The sequence below is a fragment of the Eumetopias jubatus genome, unplaced genomic scaffold (genome assembly GCF_037043125.1).
Source record: "Eumetopias jubatus isolate StellerSeaLion01/CBP00866 unplaced genomic scaffold, mEumJub1_p1.0 scaffold_4, whole genome shotgun sequence".
Lineage (NCBI taxonomy): Eukaryota > Metazoa > Chordata > Mammalia > Carnivora > Otariidae > Eumetopias > Eumetopias jubatus.
Window position 1 is genome coordinate 52,287,266 of NW_028274810.1, and position 23,780 is coordinate 52,311,045.

A 23,780-nucleotide genomic window follows, 5' to 3' on the forward strand; every position below is an offset into this window, starting at 1 on the left:
AGACTCAAAACTATTAACTAATTAAACAATCATGGCATAAAAAGTGCAGAGAGTCCACTCAATTTGATGATTAAAGCTATTCTGCTTCCAGAGAAATGATTATTTATGCACTAAATTTAAAATCAGACCAAGGACGGGGCACCTGTGTGGCTCAGATGGTTGAGCGTCTGCCTTTGGCTCAGGTCATAATCCCAGGTCCTGGGATCAAGCCCCACATTGGGCTCCTGACTCAGCGGGGAGCATGCTTCTCCCCCTGCTCATGCTATCTCTCTCTCTCTGTGTCTCAAATGAATAAATAAAATATTAAAAAAAAAAAAAACAGACCAAGGAAAAGAACAGCAAAAGAAAAAAAAATTCGAGTGAGCTATCTCAATTAAGAATTATATTCCTTCTATATAAATGATTTGTTCTAATAAATTCTACATGACATTTGACACATTTCTCTAGTACGTTCATCTGCTTTGCAACAGCTTAAAATTAATTCTACTTAACTGTATAACTAAGTTGTACACTTATACAATTTTATAATCAAAAACATGTCAATATATAATCTTTAGATTCATTTTAGAAATTAACTTATTATGCATAGTAATAGAAAAGCTCAAATCTGTCTCTTCACCCAATATATTTTGAGTTGTAAATATCTACATTAATATGGGATGGAAAAACTTATAATCTAAATTATTAAACAAAATCTACTTAACAGAACCAAAGCCTCAACTGCTTTCCTGAATATGTAAAAGAATTTACTTGTGATACTTTTTCCAGTGCAACAAAAATCTAAATTAGCACTAGTTCAAAATTTCAATTTCTGTTATTGGTTTGAGACTGATTTGCTCAAAAAAGTCAAATTCTTTCTGTATCATTATTTTATAAAAAAACAGTATTTTTTCTTACCTCAATGTATTAAGGGGAAATCTGAACATCTACCAAACATTTAAATGTCACAAAAGGGCTTACCTCAACTTTATCAATATATAGCTAGTAAAGTAATAATCATACTTGCTTTTTAATATTAATTTACCTAAACTTTGGGAAAATATGACTCTAACTACCTTTTTCCAGTCTTCTGATGGAATATAATCTTCATCTTCTTCAGATTCTTCTTCTATTTCGCTATCTACAATAAATAAGACAATAATATTACAAAATGACTGTTTATCCTGTCCACATCTCTATATCTGTACATTATTTTTACATCTACCATCAAACATTTAAGTATACCTAAAAGTATTTGCAAAAACAGGACCAAGACATTTCTGATCAAATAATACCCTATCAGTTTAAAACAAAGCAAAACAAAAAACCCATAAGCCTTCTGGGACAATTTTTATTTTAGGAAACTGTATTCTCAGTAAATGATTTCCCACAAAAATTTAAGAAAAAAATTGAATTAGCGGGTCAAGATAATCTGTTCCTAAACCTAATTCTTTCCTCCCTAATAAAATAAGAATTTGGACAAAAAACAAAAACTGGTTTCCAATCAATGCTCCGTGAGACTCTGAGAACTTTGTAGCAACACTTTAGAGAGAGTGTGAAGGGAGGCTATGTAAGAAGACCTCCATCCTCCCCAACCTCTGATTTATTCAAGAGCAGGCAAGGTGCCATTTGTTTACATTTTGGAGTAAAAAATGTATTTACATAAAGGGGTAGGAAATTTGAAAACGATTACACTGTCAGCATCTTCTCAACTGTAAAATGGAATACAAAGTTCAAAAGGGTAACATTACATATAGAAATTAAATCTTCCTATGGAAAAGTTAAGATAGGAAGTATATCTACAGCTTCTGTGCATACATCATAACTAAAATAGCAGATCAAAAGTATGAAATAAATACTGTTTTAAGATTCAGTCACTTAGGGGCGCCTGGGTGGCTCAGTCAGTTAAGCATCTGCCTTCAGCTCAGGTCATGATCTCAGGGTTTGGGATCGAGCCCCGTATCAGGCTTCCCTGCTCAGTGGGGAGACTGCTTCTCCTTCTTCCTCTACCTCTCCCCCCTGCTCATGCTCTAATAAATAAAATCTTAAAAAAAAAAAAAAAAAGATGCAGTCACTTAGCATCCCACTTTTTTTTTTATTATTATTTTTTAAAGATTTTATTTATTTATTTGACAGAGAGAGAAGCAACACGAGCAGGGGGAGTGGGAGAGGGAGAAGCAGGCTCCCCGCTGAGCAAGGAGCCCGACGTGGGGCTCAATCCCAGGACCCTGGGATCATGACCTGAGCCGAAGGCAGATGCTTAACCGACTGAGCCACCCAGGCACCCCAGCATCCCACTTTTAAACAAACTTTGGCAATTTACCTAAGAAGAAAAAGGAAAAATACCAGGCTTTCCCCAAACTTAATATTAATACAATAGTTTCAGCAACCAATCTCTCCTTACACTGATAGGCTTTTCAACTGGACCATATCTTTGATCAAAACTCACAATAAAGTATCATTAGCGCTACATTCACTTCTAAACTAAATATGTATCAGGAATCATTCACATGAAGCAATAGCCATGTTTCATCAGTTATTACACTGCTCCATTTCATGAGAGGTTATTGTTCTTCAAATGTTTTTCTTTCTTTTAAAGCACAGAAATTCAGACCCAAGCTTAAACCAGTAACACTAATGGTTGCCTTTTTCTTATCAAAGAACAGTCATCCAGAGTAATGATTCCTGCTTACATGAAACATCATGGAGCAGATAAAGCATGCAAATATTCAAGGTACATATATTAAATGTTGTCTCAACTACTGCACATCTCTGACAAGATCACAATCTGTAGTAAAATTAGGAGAGCTCTTTCTGTGTATAACATGTTCTCACCTCAAGAGGAAACCACTTCTTGAGAACTGGGAGCCACTGATTAGAGAAAGCAATACTTATGAAATAGATAAAAACGGCTAAGAGGAAAAGAAAGTAGAAAATGAAAACTGAGAAGACTAGAAGAAATAAAAAAGATGACTATGAGACAAATTAAGGAAGTATTGGGGGAAAAAAAGGAACACGTTTTTCCCCACAGGAGCCTGCCACTCCATTTGTAATTGAGCCCATGGAGGTATTCTTATTTCTTCTTTTCTTGGGCACTGCATTAGACCTAAAAATGTTAACTTTGGGGAACAAATCGATTGACTTTTTAGTGGACACAGATGTTATTTAAGTAATCTCTACACCCAACATGGGGCTCAAACTCACAACCCCAAGTTTGAGTCGTGCTCTCTACCAACTGAGCCAGTCAAGTGCCCCTGGAATGTCATCCTTAAGAGACACATGCACAGACTTAGATATGATGAGACAGTTTTAAGAAACTCAGAGCAATTTTATGGAGCCAATAAAGCCCCTTGGAAATGTTGGCCTGATACCTTGCTTATAGAGCTCCCCACAGCCTTACCAGGCCCTGCTAACAAACACTAGCTGTCTCTGCAGAAGTTTAAGACTCAAAGTCAACTATATGGTTGAAGCCTATGTACAAGCAAGGCCCTGGATTCCTTACCTGAGAGAATGAGCCTAAGACTCCACCCAGGTTATACCAAGCTCTCAAAGCATGCCCATAGCCCCTTCTCCTTGTCCTAAGATAACCTCCTGACATCCGGGACTCAACTTTGCCTCATACTGATGTCAAGTCTCCACCCCAAAGTAAACATGGGGATATATGGTTAAAAACAAAAGAAGAAAGAGAAAAAAAGGAACATATTCAAAATCAAGGAGTATAGGGACACAACAATCTCTGCAATCTACTCATGGACAGTGGGGCTTTAGCACTGCTAAATGAACTAACCTAGAACAAAACCCATTACTGTTCAGCCAGATTTCAGAGTAAATGAATCCAAACAGACAAGTGAAAAAGAAACGGCATTTTACATCATATATTAAATAGTAAAAATTATCCAAACAATAGCAACCATGACACTTACTAGTATCAAAATATTTACATCGACGTGGGCGGATTATTTCTTGGGCATCTTGAGAAGCAACAGATTGTGACGGATCATCATTGGAAGACTGAGTTTCATCCTCTTGACCTGATGAGTCCTTTATATTCTCTTCCTGCAGAATAACACATTAAATTTCTTTGAGATGTAAGGAAAATTATTGCAGATGAAAGGTTACAGTATTCCAAATACAACGAGAAGACTAAAATAAATACACTAAATGCAGCACGGTGTTCTGGATTGGAACCTGGAACAGAAAAAAGGACATTAATAGAAAAACTGGCGAAATCTGAATTGTCTACAGTTTAATAGTATGGTACCAGTGTCAATTCTTACTTTTGATAAACACACCATGGTTACATGAGATGTAAACAGGAAAAGTTGGCTAAAAAGTACATAGGAACTCTATGCTATCTTTGAACCTCTCTCTATATCAAATTATTTCAAAACAAAATAAGAAAATTGAATACAGAACTACCAATTAGCCTTTAATACTTAAAAAGAGTAGTATTTTTTTTAAGTTGGTACAAATTTATTTAGAAGAGGCCCTGAAAAGAAATCTGGAATGACACAGATAAAACTATCACTTTTCAGATTATAGGGGACTTCCAATATTAATAAGTTACTACTTCAACAAGAAAAAAGACTACAATCTTAATAAATGTGTATAACCTTACTTTATTTTCCCCACTACAGCCACTGTTATCATCATTATCAGCATCTTCATCATCTTCTCCTTCTTCTTCCTCTTCTTCCTCCTCCTCATCTTCTTCAGGTAGTCGAATAGTACTATCATAACCATAAAGACTGAGAAGTTCATGAATTGGCATGTCTCCTTCCTAAACAGACCAAATAAAAAGTTAATTTCTGAATAAATGGATATTTCATATTCCTGTAATTCACACCTTCATTCATAGGGAATATCCTTAGAACTGTATCAAGACTTCTCAAATCATAAAAGGTGAACGAAAACAACTCTGAAACCCAGGAAAATCCTAGTCTTTCAAGAATTTCTGTAAGAGACTCACCAATTCTAATCGCTAACAACAAAACCTTTAAGTATAATAAAAAAATGACAGTGGTGTAGAACTGTTCTGTGCAATCAATTCAATAAATGTACACTGGCAGTTAACACTATGAATAGATGCACACACTTAAGAGTACCATACATAATTTGGAAGTGGGAAAAATAATTAGAAAAGAGACTGGAAACTAAGTTAACAAATTCAAAAATGGAGGTGAAATTCACAGCCCAATCCAAACACATTAAAAGAAAACAGTAATGATATACAGGAATAACACTGGATTCCATTAGCCATATGTTCTTTTCTAGGATAACCTAAAATTATACATAAAATCCTGTCATGCAATTCTTTGCTATCTATTTTACAAAACTGTTATATAACCTCCAACTCACAGATGAGGAAACTGAAGCTCAGAGATTAAGCAATCTCTCCCCAAATGATACAAATTACAAATAGTAGAACCAGATTTCAAGTCTAATTCTAAAAGCCCATACTCATCAGTACATCATACTGCCTCAGCCAGGAATCACCCCTAACTCCATAAAAAAAAATACACCCTCTAAGGATGAAATGAAGAAATATCCATATGCAATGAAATGAATCAAGTTTTCTATAGAAGGTATTCACTCTAACTAGTAATCAAGTGATATAAAGTATCAGGGAAATTGGGAGAGCATTCTGACTATAAAAAGAAAATTTAATCCAAATCACCTGAATGTACTACACACATTCACACATGCCCTCCTTCTACAACCCTCTACCCCACCTCTCTTTTGAGAAAAATTTAAGGCAGTTTAGAACCTACAAGAAGGGCAATCATGAAACAAGACCTGTTTTGTATTTCTCCAGCAGTCTTGTAGCATTATTCATGGACAGAAATAAGTCGCCCATGTGTTAAAAACATTGTTCTAGTAGAGATGGATATATCAGATTGGATGATATAACCTGATGACACTAGGCACTTAGATCCTACAACTAACTCCCATCACTCAGAATTTGTGTATGAGAAGCAAATAATGTTTATAATTTGAAAAAATTTTCTTATAGAAAGAGGTAGGAAGAAAATGCTGTTTAACACTTGTATTTCCCATTGTAAATGGATACTCTAGTTATAAATCAGTCTGTGAATCTGTTTCTGAAAGAGAAGTCAATTTGGAGAGCCCTGACTGACGACGTACAGCAGCCACAACCTGAAAGTGGTAACTCTATCAGGTAAGGTGCTACCACTCTAGCTGAGAGCAGCGGGCACACTTAACTGACATCTCCTATTGTATTTCTCTTAAGTGCAGTAACACAAACAGTGCTTGAGGTGTTCAAGAAACTAGTCCATGCAGATATCTGGTCCATGTACCAAGGACCTGGTACAGGAGACAGAAATTTGGCATTAGAAAATCAGGATTTAAGAACTAAAACAGAACTTCAAGATCAAGAAAGTAGAGTAAGAGAAAGATATAGAAAAGGCTGGTTGTTTATACACTGATAACAAATAGCTGCCATAAAGTGTCTTCTATGTACCAGGCATTTGTGGTAAGTACTTTGATTCCACTATCTTATTCTCTCTCTTTTCTGAACAAAAGTAGAATAAGAATATTATGCAATCTCAAAAGATCTTTAAAAGTACCAGTGGGAGTATTTACTACCTTTAAGAAAACTAAGCAGAAGGAAACATCATGCCCTGACAGATTTTTTTTTTTTTTAATACCTAGACTTAATCCCAGCTCGTATTTCCCATGAACTAATTCTGCACCACAAACTCGAAGGTTTAACAATGACAGTCACTACTATAAACAAGAACCACGGAAGTCACCAGTATGAATAAGGGCCAAACCAAAGAAAACCTTCAGCATAAGTTTGCAACTAACATTTACATGGACCTAAAGAATTCATGAAGTACTTCATATTTATCTCATCTTTAAAACTTCCTTAATTGGGCACCTGGGTGGCTCAATCGGTTCAGCGTCTGCCTCTGGCTCAGGTCATGATCCCGGAGTCCTGGGATCGAGCCCCATGTGGGGCTCCTTGCTCAGCGGGGAGTCTGCTTCTCCCTCTGCCCCTCATTCCCCTCTCGTGCTCTCCCTCAACTTCCTTAATATAGGTTGCTATTACCTCTAACTTTTACGAGTGAGTTAACTGATATTTTGAAAGATTATGCAAAATAGGTATATTATCAATCAAATGTCCTCAGGCTCTCTACCTTTGGTCTGTCATATTCAAGGGCAACAATCACCTTGAGGGCTTAGCCAAACAGAGTGCTGGGCCCCACCCCAAAGTTTCTACTATAGTAGGGCAGAGGTAGAGGCAGAGTATCTGCATATTTTCTATAAGCCAGGCCATACTGATGCTCTTGGTATGGGACTACCTTGAGAACCACTTATCTCACAATACAAGATACCTGCAAATTTCCTTTCCAATGGGAGGTAATAAAGCTTGATCATTATCTTTAATAAAGCTAATCACTAACACCTGACACCTAGCTCAGTTATGTGTCAAAAGGATAGGTGACATACTAACTGCATGGAAAGGAATTTTTTTTTTTAAATCACTTTCGGGAATATGGAATATCTCATATTCATGGTTAGGTCAGTATTTTTTCCTCCTAGATAAGCATTTAAAAAGTATGACTCATTTTAGCTCTCCTCCAGCCATCCAAGATGTGAAAAGGAAAGAAGGCTAAGGGGGAAGAAGGTGGCCCCAACTTCCCTGCTGTCATGAAGAAGCAGGAAGCCAAGAAGGTGGTCAATCCCATTTGAGAAAAGGCCCAAGAATTCTCGTATTGGACAGGATATCCAGCCCCAAAGGGACCCCACCTGCTTTGTCAAATGGCCCCGCTATATCCAACTGCAGCAGCAAAGGGCTATTCTCTATAAACATCTGAAACTGTCTCCTGGGATTAACCAGTTCACCCAGCCTTTGGACCACCAAACAGCTACTCACCTGCTTAAGCTGGCCCATAAACAGAGACCAAAGACAAAAAAAAGCAGTGATTGTTGGCCCAGGCTGAGAAGAAAGCTGCTGGCAAAGGGGATGTCCCTATTAAGAAATCACCTGTCCCTCCAGCAGGGGTTAATACTGTCACCATCTTAGAAGGCTCAGCTGGTAGTGACTGCACATGCTGTGGATCCCACTAGGCTGGCTGTCTTCCTCCCTGCCCTATGTTGTAAGATAGGGGTTCCCTACTGTATTATCAAGAAGGCCAGACTGAGCCATCTGGTCCACAAGAAGACCTGCACCAACGTTGCCTTCGCACAGATTAACTCAGAAGACAAACAAGCTCTGGCTAAGCCGGTGGAAGCTATCAGGACAAATTACAGTGACGGATATGATGATATCCGCCCTCACTGGGGAGGCAACATCCTGGGTGCAAAGCTGGTGGTTTATATCGCCAAGCTAGAAAAGGCAGAGGCTAAAGAACTGGCCATCAAACTGGCTAAGTGTTGAGTTTTCTGTACATAAAAATAATAAAAGTTCTCTTTCAAAAAAAAAAGAAATGTGACTCACCTTGCAACAATTCATTTCTCAAAGAAAAATTTAACAACACTTCTAAAATTGGCTAAGCAGAGTACAGAGGAGAGTCAAAATGGCTAATCACAGTACATTCGGAGGAGATCTGATTGAATGTGAAGAAACAGTAACAGAACTGGCAGATAAAGAAAAGTCACTTAAATCAGAGCAAATGACTACTGCACAAGTATAGAAACAAAAATGAATACCCAGGTTACTCTGATTAGAGCATAAGATATCTGTAGAAACTAAAATAAAAAAAGGTAGACCTGGTATTTTTACCTATTTTCTCTAGTTTTACTTAGTTTCTAGTAGGAGGTGTTATACTCTACTTTTGACTCCATTTCAGAGTAACTGTTGAGCAGTGATTGACACTGGAAGGGCTTAGGGAAAATTATACACAAAGCAAAATGTTCAAGAGGGACTTTGGCAGGGAAAGATTTAGTTTGCCAGAGACAGAGCTAGGATGGAATCCCCTGCTATCATTCACGTGTAGTATAATTAGAACCTAAACTAAATTAGTGGATGTGGTAAAGAAAAAAACTAAAGAGACCCTGAAGAAAATGACCATGAGTAAAGAATGATCAAGAGGTCCTGGTGACACCGAATCTCTATTCCACACACTCCTTGTGCCCAGATACACATTCATAGGACTTCTAAAAAAAGTTCTAAAAAAAAAAAAAATTAAAAACAAAAAACCCCCCAAAATTAAAAACAATAAAGTTCTAAGAAACTTCAAAGTTAATTTTAGGTGGGTTCTATTATGTGTAAACAAAATATCCTTGCCTATTCCATTAAGAAAATGCTTGATTGATTTTAAAAACAAAGAGTATATAGTGGTTTATGCTTTTGCTTAGGTATTAACTTTTAACTTAACCTCTGTCACCTAATACACCAAGTTAGAAAGCAACAAGTTAGTAATGAACAATCAAGACCCACTGAGGAATACAAGAGAGTTTGACATTAGTATGAAAAGTATCTTACTTGACCTAAAGTATAAAGATCTTGCAGTAAACACAGCTGTAAGTACAGTAAACCAAAGTCAATTTTGCCAAGGAATCCTCAGTTTCAAATTCAGGTAGCATTTATTGTGTCCCTACTATGCACTAACGGAAGTACATAAGATTTAACAAGTATTTTGTAAGGGTAATTCATCATTGCCTGCCCCACCCCCCAATCCTTTCTCTTTCAACTTCTATATTCATCTTCTTCCAGGAAATGCTTCCTTCATTCCAAGCATGTATTTTGATTGAGAGCTCACCTTCTGGACTATATGGCATCTGATCCAATTGGAATCACTACATTCCCTGGCCGTAGGTTTGGAATGGGCACATGACCCAAGCCTGGACATAGTTTGTTTCCAAATCTGTACCAAGAGCAGCTGAAGAAACATAAACTATCTAAAGCAGTACATCTTGGAGACCTGGAAACTGACAGCATATAAAGAAAGTTGGTCTGAAAAAGGATGCCACCATGTAGAACAGCAGAAACAGAAAATATCTTCTGGTGGCACTTGAGTCCTTAAGGCCTAGATATCTCCCTGCTCTTAATAAAATTACATGAGCATTAAATTCCCCATTTTGCCTAAGTTAGTTCAAGATGGATTTCTATTATTTGCCCCTAAATATTCTGAAATAAACAGTAATGACATCCTACAAAACAAATGTTCCTTGTCATTTCCCTCTGAAAAGACTAAAAGCGAAATAAAACATGGCTGACAATACATTATATTAGGGCCTGTCAATCACCTGTTCCAGATAATCTCTCATTAACTTTTATTGTCAAAGTCTGTGTTCTACAAGGTACTAAGTAAGGGGCTTTCCTCAAGTTAAACTGAAACATCACAATAAAGTAGCAATGTCTTATTACCATTCATACAAAGGTTAAGAGTATAGAAATCAGGGAAACAAAGTGAAAGAGAAAATTATGGGTCAAGTAGAGTAGATCTTCACAGTTTGGGAGTTATAAATTTCTTTGAGAATTTTATGAATGATATAACTACTAGGATTTACTGAGTGATTATCATGTAGGATACTGTATTAAATGTTTATATGATAAAACTGAAGCTTAAAGACGTTAAGTAACTTGTCCAAAGTCACACACTTGCAGTTGAGTTTTGGCCACACAGTGTGACTAAATGCTTTATAATATCTTTACATATATATGCTATATACTGCCTTCCTTGAAACCTGACCCTAGGTTAAGTGTACCTCATCCTGATGGAATGTGAAGTAAGATGTACTGGGTTGATAGACTGTAAGATATATAAAGGAAGATATGGACATAGCACAAAATGAATAAAAACACAGGAATGTGGACTATACTTGCATACCATGCTTTAAGAAATAAGTTAACTAAGCACTATAACAAAAACAGGAGTAATCCTGCCTGCATAACCTAAAGGGAGGCTAGCTGGCGGTGAAAAGAATAGAGTTTTTAAAAGACAAACATTTTATCTGAAGTTAAATCTGTCCTTTAACTTTAAAACAATATGGTAAAGTTAGCAAATAACTTCAGTATTATTTGAAGGTTGGAGAGGTGTCCCTCTGCCTCCTATCAGATTAGTCATTTAGAAATGACTGCAGGTGACAGCAGATACTGGCTATTCAAGGGCCATTTGGTGGATGGACGCAGTACTCTTCTTCTACCTTGTACCACAAATGACTTACCAATAAATGCTTACAAAGGAAAGGGGAGGAAGAAGGAAAGAGACTGATTTCTAGCCAGGATGGTCCAGGGGACTATATCCAGATTGGACTACAGAGACAGTTCCTGAGGTAACCAACCTCTTGGGGTTGGGGTTTCACTATAAGATAAACTATAAAGGGATGGAGGCACTGAACGTTTCTTTATAATCCCCACACTCGGGTTTCTTTTTATTCAATATAATTCTTGTGTGTATACTTCAAAAAATACTCAAGCTCTCACATTTTAATTTTTATTTTCTAGTTCTGAAGATTCATCAGATGGTATGTGTCTAGCACTTCAAAGTGAATATTAAGTATAATATTATTATGTGATTTTTTTTAAAGATTTTATTTATTTATTTGACAGAGAGAGAGAGAGAGAGAGAGAGAGAGCAGGAACACAAGCAGGGGGAGTGGCGGAGGGAGAAGCAGGCTCCCCGCGGAGCAGGGAGCCCGATGCAGGGCTCGATCCCAGGACCTGGACCATGACCTGAGCCGAAGGCAGACGCTCAGCTGATCCTGATCCCTCTTCTCCCAAATAGACCGCTACAATTGTGCCATTCAAAGCAAGACTAGGAATTTTAAGAATACATCTGAAAAACAGTTAAACCAGCCTACATATTGCTATTTCTAGCAAAAAGTCTATCTACTATGGGAATGATTCTGACACTCTCTAAGATCACCACAATAAATTCTAACCTGTGTATCTAATTCTACTAAAACATTTAAATGGTAAACTTATATAAGCACCTTTTACAATATTAAGCTTTATGCCTATATTTGAACTGTACTGAAATGTAATAACAAACATCAAAGCATTTTCTATGGAAAGCTACTTTTCTATGAACTTAAAACTACAGACCATGCAGTTGATAACTCCTGAATGAATCAACTGTCAGAATTCTGACATAATTACATCAAAAGTTCACTGCATATAACATGCCAGGTAAAAACCAACTAACTGATTCTTGACAGAGCTGTAATGTTTCGTTTCTATAAAAGAAAATCAGTAATCAATATGAGAAAATCTTCATTTTTTAAATAAAAAAAAGAATTTAGTTTGGTTCATTCCTAAAGAGTTTATAATTATACTGGCCCTGAACTAGCTTAGCAGCAGGTTACGAAAGCATTGGTGATTTTGCGCAACTTAAACCTAAGCCTTAATTATTCTGGGAAAAGCTAGAAGCATCTGAGAAGGTGTAAGACTGCCTGGATGAAGAGAATGATAAAAGATTGGTTCCCTGTCTCTTTCTTTCTATATCCTCTACAAATAATTCTACTTTTTCTTCCCTAAGAAGGGTCATTTGAAAGCAAATTTGGGGAGGCTGTAAAAGACTGAAGGAGGCAGAGAATAAAGTAGAAACAGTAAAAGACAATACACATCCAAACTTTTAGCAAAGTCTATTAGCGATTTTGTACTAATTAAATGTAATAGCCTATTTTCCAAAACAGAAGAAAACAATAATCATTCTACTACATAACCTGTACTGATTATCTCCTAAGTAACTACTTACTCAACTATTTGAGTAATGTAGAATGTGAGAAAATGGAAAATATAACATTTTCCTCCTTTAAATGTTATCCCATGGATGGGTTATTCAGAAATGAAAATATATCTAAAGCAATAGAAATTTCTATGAAATATAGGCAAATAACTGCCTTTCCACTTAATGAATATATGAAGTGACTATGATTGTTTCTTTCGATGTTCACCTAGGTTCTGAATCATTCAAAATTATACCAGTCTTCTGAATGACTTTCCAGCCTCTTCTAAAGAATAGTTTTGACTCCAGGCTCTTCATGTGCTTTAACTCATTCTTGAAAAGCTTTTATAACAGCTATACATCATTGCCCCTAAAACCAATTCTGTTTTTTGGCTTAATAAAATATTGAATTGCTTAGGCATTATAAGCCAGCTTTAATTACTAAAAGATCCAAAACGGGACCATCTGACAAGATATGACTAGATATTAATAGGATTCCTTTTCTAACTCTTTAAATGTACACTTTAAAAAGTTCCAAACTAAAATTCTGAAACACAGATTAGTCTTTATTACTACAAAAGTACAATTCATTTTTCCACGATATTATGTACTCCAAATGCTTAAAGACTGACACGATGTCTTATTTATTTATGTTTTTATCATGGAGTGCAGATCATTTATGTAGGACATTTTAAATTAGAGCATACCAGATTGATTTATCCATTCATTCATTCAAAATGTTTGACCACTCTTGCAAAATACCAGGAAATGCACTGGTGAATAAAACAAAAACTGTCCCTCCCGTCAGAACTAAAGGAGGATACAGATAATAAATTAGACAAACATGTAATTACAAATTGTGTTAGTTATAAGAAAGCATTGAATGGGGTATAATGGTTTAAAAAAAAAGCTAATTAGGAGACAGGTTAAGGTCATTCTGAGGAGGCAACATTAAGCCCAGACTTAAGAGGATAAGAGTCAGTCTCAAAGCACATATCAAGGAGTAGGAATGAGCTGAAAAGCCTTGAAGCAGAAAGAAAAAGCACATCTAAGAACAGAAGCAGCTGATGTGGCTATTTAAGAGCATGACAGAGGCACTATAATACATGGATGAAGGACCCTATCACGCAGGTGGCCTTGCTGGCCAAGTCAAGGAATCTGGATTTTCTTCTTGTGTAACAGGAAACCACTGAAGCAATTTTAAATAAAAGGCTGACACAAATGGATTTGTATTTTGAAAAGACCATCATGGCTACTATAGAAATATCCTAGAGGGAAGAGTGGTAAAAGAGGAAATGAGGAGAATCTAGTTAGGAAGTTACTATAAATAGTCTAGGCTAGAAACGGTGACCTGGGCTAGAGAGTGGCAGCAGAGATGGAACAACAGTCAGATAAGAGGTATCTTTGTGGGTAAAAATGAGAAGCTTATTTGGGATTGAGTACTGGGAATGAAGGAAGAGGACTCCCTGATTTCTGACTTAGGCAACAAGGTACAATATAGTGCCATTTTTTATTAAGCTGAAGACAGAGAAGGAACAGATGGAGGAAGAACATCAATCAACAGTTCTGCTTTGGACATTTAAACTTTATTTTTAAAGAATTTTTTAAAAAAGATTTTATTTATTTTTGACAGAGAGACAGCAAGAGAGACACAAGCAGGGGGAGTGGGAGAGGGAAAGGCAGGTTTCCCGCCCTGGGATCATGACCTGAGCCGAAGGCAGACGCTTAAGGACTGAGCCACCCAGGCGTCCCTATTTTTAAAGAATTTTTTAAAAAGATTTTTATTTATTTATGTTAGCGAGAGAAAGCGCGTGCGCGCGCACACACACAAACACACGAGCCGGGGGTGGGGCAGAGAGAGAGAATATTCAAGCCAACTCCCCACTGAGCACAGAGCCTGATGTGGAGTTGGACCCAGGACCCTGAGATCATGACCTGGGCGGAAAAAAGAGACGTTTAACCACCTGAGTCATCCAGGCGCCCTTAGGACATTTAAAATTTAAAGATATCTATTGAGATATCCAAGCAGAAATGTCAAGCAGGGAAGGTTAGATAAACAAAACTGGAGACAAGAAATATGACAGTGCTAGAAAAATAAAGAATACTGATACCCTGGGAATAGATGAGATCAGATCACCTAATTAATAATTTTCAAATTTGGTGTGTATGTATATATTCTGGAGATTCTAATTCAGTATGCCTGGGGAGAGGTATAGGAATCTGCATTTCTTAAGTCCATGAGCGATTCTGAAGCAGCTGACCTTCATACTACATTTTGAGGAGCACTAATTTACAGACAGAAGAAAAGTCCAAAACAGAGAATTGGGGAATTCCAAATTTAAACCTTGGGTGAAGGAAGATGAGTCTGCAAAGGGCACTGAATAGAAACAGATAGGAAAAACTGGACAGTGGGGTACTCCAGAATTCAAATAAAAGAAGGGAGTGTTAACTGTTGAATATGGCTGACAATAAAGTAGAGAGAAAAGTGACTGATACATAAAACAATAAAATCATTGGTCATCTTGACAGGAAAGGGCAGAGACTATCTAGAGTATTTTATAGAATAAATGGGAAATGAGGAAGATGATAACCACTATTAAGAAATTCTGGCTCTGAAAGGGTATTAAGTAAAAGGTCAGCAAGTGGGGGAGGACAAAGGTATGTATGAGGAAATTCAGCATACTTTTTTTTAGAGAGCAGGAAAAGGGTGGAGGGGCAGAGGGAGAGAGAATCTTAAGCAGGCTCCACACCCAGTGCAGAGCCCAACAACCTGACTTGATCTCACAACCCTGAGCTGAAATCAAGAGTAGGACACTTAACTGACTGAGCCACCCAAGCACCCCCTTTATATAGCCCATCTGTGACTGGATACCTGTGATGTTTTACTAAAGTAACTATTTTAATTCTATTCCAAATAGTTATTTAAAAAAAAAAAAGCCTTTCATTTCAAACTTTAAATATCGCACCTACGACCACATAAAATTTTTCAGTATCAATTATATACAACACCACTTTTCCCCCAAAACAAAGGTAGAGACCCAAAATTTCAAGTATTTCCTCTCTCTGCAAAAAAGCCATGACTACTCTCCGCAAAAAAGCCACAACTACTTCATCCTCTAGCTCTTAGTGTTTATTTACCCTTGCAAGATCCTCTATTTCAGAACTGAAGTTTGTTTCTCCTTCCATCATTTCTTCCTCTTCTAATGTTCGTTCATCATCAAAATCATGAACCAGCATGTCAGCTGATGGATCAAATTCATGGTCATCTGATGTTGCTGAACCTCCTGGTAAAGAATATTTTAAAAAGTTTGGTAAACCAAATTAAGTGTTATTAATATTAATTTAATGTGTATGTTATATGAAGCTGGACAGAAGTCAAATAAAAGTATCAGGGAAAAGCTATGCATATCAAGCCTTATTTGTTTTCTAAAATTCTTGCCCTTACACTCATCACCAACCTCCTGCAAAACCTCTCTTTTCTAAGGGATTATTTTTTGCCCTGTTTCACCTCTATATATTCAGTTAAAACTGCAACTAGTATGGGATGGTCGGAGGAGAGTATAGCTTTAAAAAATTATGTAGCTTTTAAAAAGTACTGTCATCTAAACATGAAATTTCAGTTGCAAAGAATAAAGGGTCATATCAAAAACAGAACGATCATTTGTGTGGGAAAAATCACAATTCTTAATCATTTGATATTTAATAGACCCAATGAGCATGAACCCTTATGGCCCATGAGAATACACAGTCATGTGAAATACAAAGTCATCTGAACAGTCTAATGAAAATACAGCTGCACTCAAATATTATTCTATTAGCTCTTCCCCCAAAATATATTTTAACATACAGGTAGCTGTTCTTAACTTAGTTGATTTCAGTCTGAAATAACTCTGATATAGAATATAAAGCAAAATTTTTTAAAAACTGCATATAGAACTCTTATGAAAGTCATTAAAAATACTCCAATAGGTAACTGATGTGTAAGCTAATCTATTTTTAGCCTGGTGGCTGGGGAATACTGCTGTACTCAATAGGGTCAAGCCTGTAATACTAGATTGCAAGCACTCGGCATATACATTCTGTAAACTATCCCCACATTTGGCTATTGCCAAACCTGGACTTAAGTTTGCAAAAGCATTTTTTACTAATAAGTGAGTTATTTAACATTTAAAAACTTAATTAGCAATTTTTAAATCAATTTAAACTGTTAAATGTTGTTATAGTAAGATTAATATCATTAATTAACAATATATTACATCAATATACCCTTCCTTCAGTCCAGTAAGAGGACCAGTAAGTAAAACAGAGTTAAAGGTTGATTTCTTGAAAAACAGACTACCAGGGATAATGGGGTGCCCAAGGCTCAGGGTTCCTGTCATCTCCCTCAATTCTGAGTGTAAACACCACTTTTTGAGTACTTATTGTGTGTCTAATACTATGGCTCAAGTACGCCATATACATTATATCTCATTTAATCTTCAAACAATCCTATGAACAAAAACAAAAACTTGAGGCTCAGAGAGTTTAAGCAGCATGTTTAAACCCACAGAGCCAGTAGGTGGCAAGGATGGAATTTAAATCCTGGGTCTGCTAATTCCAATGCCTGTGCTTTTACTGTACTTCAAACCTCCTGCAAGCCCCAGCCTCAGAGACAATAGGTATCTTGCCTCAAAGAATACTTGAAGAGAACCTATTTTTCTTTAAAAAAAAAAAAAAAATTTTAAGTAGGCTCCACACCCAGCGTGGAGCCCAACACAGGGCTTGAACTCACAACCCTGAGATCAAGACGAGCTGAGATCAAGAGTTGGAGGCTTAACCGACTGAGCCACCCAGGGGCCCTGAAGAGAACCTATTTTTACTAAGATGTGTGAACTGCAAGCCAGGTCAGGTGGTGAAGCACTAAAGAAGTCATTCTGCTCTTTGAAGAACACAATACTGATATTAAATATAAAATAACTAGATATTTCTAAATCAGGTATCACCTCATAACACAAATGAGTTAAAAAACTATCAACGTTTTAGAATGATTTAAAAATAAAAATATATTTCATATTATATATACTATCAATTTCTTTGGAAAGATATGGCATGGCATAATTTTATTAGGGCATCTTAGTACTGGTTGAGGGACTGGACACAAGGAGAGCAGTTTGAGAACCCTTGATTTAGTTGCAGTTTTGTCCCAATCATTATCCCTTCTTCTTGAGTTTTTAATGAAAAATGTTCCCAAAACTTTTCAGTTCACCCAGCAATCTTCTAAGACAATTAGTCAATAATCATATATTCCTATAAATGCTGCTGTATTTTTCTTCTCCTTTGTAGGCAGGAAGATCCTAAAACCACCTCACACCACCACCCTGAATATACTATTAACCTAATCATAATATAATTCCTATTGAATACAAATATTATAAAAAACTAATTATGCTTAATTCCTAACTACTTATACTTTCACTAACTAAAATAACAAAACAAAACTCACATGAATACACAGCATCAAGTTATGAGTGTTCTATTACTTACTTAAAGCCTCCCATTTTTTGTTGTCATTTACAATTATATTCAAAGCTTTGCCACCTCACCCTTGCACTACATGAAATACCAAAGGGTAGGTAAACCTTTTTCCCCTTCTCACTCCAATCCTTTCTCCACATATACACCGCACTGTTTTCTACTAACTTTCAATTTCACTTCTTTTCTTGCCTTAATCTGACTTCTTGGTTTCATCTGACTCCTTTTTTACTTGTTGAAACCAATTAACCATCTTATTCCTTTCTGTTAATTACTAAGCCCACTGTTAGGCTGTCTCCTAAAGGTAAAAATCCCTAAATAAATTATTAGAGGTAGGGAATCTGGTGCTTTGTGTAAATAAATATTTTGCTTCAGAGTTAACGCGAAGATCAGTTTGGTCAAAAAATTACATCTTACTGCAAAATTACTAAAAGGTATCTTACATCTTTCAAAGAGTCAAAAGATAAACTGTTCATAACATATCATATGCACTCATTTAATCATTTTATTTCCTTCCCTTCCCTAAATTTCCCCCCCTCTATTGGCTTGTAGCTTAGTCTTACAGGTAAAACCCTGTATTGTGCCTCTACAGGTTTACACTGGTAAAGTCTAGAGATAAACCACTGAGCCTGGGTCATGTGATTATTATTAGTAACATCAATTCCAAAGTACAGATGTTACAAAGGCCACAGCCTTTTACCAGTGGACCAAAAATTTTTTTTACACAGAAGCCTCTATTCTTACTCTTTTTCCACCAACTTTTGTTAACTGCCTACAATTAGTATTACTTATAAGAACAATATATAATCTCTTTGGGCAGAAGCCTGATATTACAAACACTACTTCAAAAGATTTTCCTTAGTCTGAAAACAAAAACAAAACAAAATAAAAAAATCAATCTATTTGTATAAGCATTCAGCAAGTAGTAAAGGCCATCAAAGATATTTTATTCTTCAAACTCCAGTATTCAAGTTCAGCCTAAGCCGATTCAAATGCAATGGAAAATGAGAAAGCTATTTATTAATATCACGTTTGAAGTAATTACTTTTTTTGTGCCTATATATTACCTGATGAATGTCTCAAAAATTCACAGAAAAATATCTCTGGGCGCCTGGGTAGCTCAGTCAGTTAAGCGTCTGCCTTCGGCTCAGGTCACGATCCCAGGATCGGGACCTGGGATCGAGCCCCTGCACTGGGCTCTCTGCTCAGCAGGGTCCTGCTTCTCCCTCTCCCTCTGCCTGCCACTCTGCCTACTTGTGATCCCTCTCTCTTTCTCTGTCAAATAAATAAATCTTAAAAATACATATATCTAAAACTCAGTCTATTTGCAGTGGGACAACATTAACAAAAACTAGAACCTATTTTTTTGATGAAAAGATGTCTGTGTTTGAAAGGAAAAAAAAATATTGGGAACAATTCCATGTCCTAAAAAGGATACAATAATCTACTATTTATCTGAGGTCAGATTACTTCCAACCTCAACCATCCAGAACATATTTATAAACTAGGAAGTTAAAAAAATCCTTGAGTTACAGAAATGTCACAAAGCCTAATATACTTTACTTCCAAGCATATTAGAAAGAGTAAGACATCTCAGCTGAAATAAATATGACAAAACTCACAGTCAGCTGGGAGCACACTAACCATTTAGAAGGGATCTGGAGGTATTCTAGTCTAGCTCCTACTTGATACATTGTACTACACAGAGTACAGTGATTTATGTTCCTGAAAATGACCCCAAACCATTACAAAAGGCATATATTAAGCATCTTTACAAACATTCTTTCTAAAACTTACAACATAGAAAGACTGCTTCAATAATCTGGAAAATTCAGTAATATATCATACCTAAATATTCAATATATATGAGATGTTTTCAAATAAAACACTACCCTATCTCAGAGAGCTCCCTTTCTGACTCTTATGCTATACTGAGCTGTTCCTTAATTCACGTACTCCATTATAGAAGGCAGTCCTCTCTCTTGAAGTCCCTGGACACCGAGGCAAAGACTAGACTCTTTCCTGACTGCTCTTCAGCTCCAACCAATTGTTGCTATACAGGAATGTTATACTTAGTAGTGCTAGAACTCTGACTAATCACAAGAAGCCTAAATACAGATTTTATATAAAAAACATTCTAATTTTTAAGATCACTACACTGGCCAAACAAAAAACATGTGTGGCCCAGATATGGTTCAAATACCCCATGTTTGCAACCTCTAAGTTAAGAAAAAATGAATCTGTACTGTATTTGTAAGAGAATACGAAACTCCAAAGCTATATGGTGTGCATCTAAACATAACCTTGATTTACGGCATTATTCATTTTTTAATGTTCTTATATTATTTTTTCTCCCTCACTAAATGCATTAATTTTTTTCTCAAATACTTTGAGTTTCCTACACAAGCAAATATTTCTTAGTGACTCTTTTGAAAAAATACACTTCATATATACTTGAAATCAAATAGCAATTAAAACCTGTAAGAAATACACATAGTAATTCATAAAAAAAGTGAACCCACAAATAGTCATGAGGTTGAACTCACAGCAGCCTCACCTGTACTTTCATGGGCAGTCAAATATTTCATCCATTTCTTTTTCCCCAGAGAAAAGAAGCATTCAGAAGAAAAGCAAGTCAGATGATAGTCTAACTCCTCTAGCCTTTTTATAACTAATAGGACAAATGTTAGTCAAATAGAAATTATAGAATATATAGAAAATACTTACCTGGACTCGAAGACTCAACAGATGGCTGGGGGAGGGGGAGAAAAGAAGAAAAATTATCATCTTTGTGTAGTAATTCTTTACAAAATTTAGAGGAATTATTCAAAGACAAGCATGACACCAAAAACCACAGTAAGTTCTAATGTCTGAATTGTCCAAGACAAACTAAAACCTTCCATATAATCCTTTCTCTGACATTATATTTAAACATTAAAAAATTCCAAACATTCCTGAATCTAGAAACAAAGACAACAATAAGGAATTCAGATTTTAAAGGCAAATATGGGTCTCACAAAATATGTAGTTTAAGAGATCTGATTTTAGATCTTCGAACTTTCTAAAATATTTTCTCCAATCAAGACAGAGGAAATTACACACAAGGTTTGCTATCAAGCTGGTCTCTGGCTTAAAATGTGTGGGAGAAGGGAGGCCAAAACACTTTAAGACATTATTTTAAGTAAAAGTTATATTTTAAGAAAGCAAAAGGAAAAAGTAAAATGTTATTAAGCACCAAACAGTACATTAGGTTAACTTTACTCACAAACAACATATTTTTAAATTATCACAGAATTAGTAAGCTTCAAGCTAAAGTCAAGTTATCTGATGGAAAAATTACAAACACTCCCAATTAAAATGCTGCTTCTACTGTAGCAGTCTACTCCTTATATATTTAACTATAAGCACTTAGAAAATTTAAAGATAAAATTGCTAGCTAGCAACTTATTTCAGTAATATTACCACTTGACAATTTGCAGCTACATTTTATCTAAATTCAGTTAATTTATAATTATAAACAAGTCATCTACAAACACAAACTTCTATAAATAACAAAAACTAAATGTTTCAAATGACATACACTTCATAATTAAAACCTTTCCTATTCATTCAGAGCTATTTCATGCCCATTAGAAGTCAGAGATGCTGGAAGGCCCAAAGCATTAGCAAAGATAGGGTTATTCTAGTACAAACAGCCCCCAACAATGATGGCTCAACTTAATGATTTTTCAACTTTACGACAGTGCAAAAGCAATAGGTGTTCGTTCAGTAGAAACTGAACTTCAAATTTTGATTTTTTTTCCTGGGCTAGCAATATGTGGTATGATACTATCTTGTGATGCTGGGCAGTGGCAGCAAGCTGCAACTCCCAGTCAGGCATGCAATCACGAGGGTAAACAACAACCAATACACTTATAACCACTGTGTACCCATACAACTTTTCTGTTGTTCACTTTCAGTCTAGTATTCAATAAATTACATGAGATATTCAACATTTTATTATAAAATAGGCTTTGTGTTAGAGGATTCTACCCAAGTGTAGGCTAATTAAGTATTCTGAGCATGTCTGGGATAAGCTAGCCTAAGCTAAGATGTTCTTTCAGTAGGTTAGGTATAGTAAACGCCTTTTTGACTTAATGATACTTTCAACTTATGATAGGCTTATCAGGACACAGCCCCATCATAAGTTGACGAAGATCTGTATTTTCCCTCTTTCTGCTGAGTAATGGGGCAGAGAGTCAAGAAAAAAACAAAATAAAATGAGGGAAGTGCCTAATTTTCAAAAGCTAGGCATCTAAGACAAATTTCTTATAAAGTATTAAAACTCCATTTTGAAAACTGTCCACATTATGTTATTGTACTAGGTATGACATTCTAGATTATACATGATAACTCAGGTTCTTTTGAAGCACACTTTTCCAAGGGTCCTATTTTTTTTCCTTCTAATGCTTAGAATGGTTCTTGACTATATGTTATAGTCGTCTTTTATTTGACAGTATTCAGTATTAATAGATTTTCAAGTGTCACACCACTATCTTTACTTAAAAGTTACTTTGCCACAATAGAGTTAAAACAGTGCTACTTTTTAATTCTATTCCTCTAACAGGAAGCTGGAGAGCAGGGTGACAGAGTAATGTAACTATAAAAAGGGTTTCTAGATCTTTTGGGCAGAGAGCTACACATTTCTAGCTCAAAATGGATTTAACCACCACACAAATTATTACAGAGCAAATCAATATTTTAAAGTATCAATCCACTTTTATGTCATGCAATTATGCTTTATTTCCCAAGTTTAAGCACAATATCTGTCCAAGGCTACAGCAATGATGACTATCTTCATCTGGTTCCAGGTTCGCCATCCACAAAGTAGCCTTACAGTGCTGTTTTTCCTTTTTAATAAACTTTCGAAATGATTTGCAGGGCAAAACAAAAAAACATTAGGAGCTTAAAAGAAATGGCTCTTTGAACATTTAGGGTTTTTTTAAGCCAATAAAACTCCAGTAATTATTCCATTTAACAGTCTTCTCGTAAAAAGGGGGGTAAACTGGGCTAGAATACACATGAAAATTTTTTTCTCCAAAAGTATATACAAGAATCTGTTAACAGTAAATACCTCTAGGAAATGGGTAGGGGAGAGGTTTTTTCATTCATACCTTTCTACCCTGTTGGAATTTTCTAACCACTTGTTAGCATTACTGTTTTGTTTTGTTTTTTTAAAGAAAGTTAGTAGAGATTATCTTGTGAAATTATTAATTTTCATTTTCTTCCTCTACTTCTAGATTTTTAAGAAAACTTAGTACTTGCTATTTTTTTAACAAGTGCGTAATTTAGAAAAATAACCTAGTTTTCTTTTAGGTACATACATAATTATCTGAGATGGAAAACATAACACTAGACAGTCACACAGAGTATGAGTAAGCTAAATCAAATTAAAAAATGAAACTGTTAACTTTTATACCCTTACCCATATATATGATTTAGTTGATGAAGTTGCTAATAGTTGTAACAAATTCAATGCCTCAGATCTGTTCAAATGTTTCTCTTTTGTATTTTTCTAGAACATGGTAATCTAGATTATCATTAAAAAAAAAATAAGGTAGTAAAAACATGAAGTAATCATTAGACTCCTATATTCCAGGCAATCAAAAGCAT

At 35.8% G+C, this 23,780-nt stretch overlaps 1 protein-coding gene across 5 annotated transcripts in view; it reads right to left on the minus strand.

Annotated features, from left to right (window-relative positions):
* The window catches only part of MIER1 (MIER1 transcriptional regulator), a 61,375-nt gene that overhangs the window by 27,372 nt on the left and 10,223 nt on the right, over positions 1 to 23,780 (minus strand). For all 5 annotated transcript variants that reach the window (XM_028102372.2, XM_028102373.2, XM_028102377.2 and 2 more), the window contains 5 exons: positions 20,856 to 20,880; positions 15,756 to 15,901; positions 4,598 to 4,759; positions 3,903 to 4,035; positions 1,056 to 1,120 (listed from right to left, as the gene is read on the minus strand). In XM_028102372.2, coding sequence (XP_027958173.2) covers positions 1,056 to 1,120; positions 3,903 to 4,035; positions 4,598 to 4,759; positions 15,756 to 15,901; positions 20,856 to 20,880 — 531 coding nt within the window. The remainder of the gene's footprint in view (positions 1 to 1,055; positions 1,121 to 3,902; positions 4,036 to 4,597; positions 4,760 to 15,755; positions 15,902 to 20,855; positions 20,881 to 23,780) is intronic.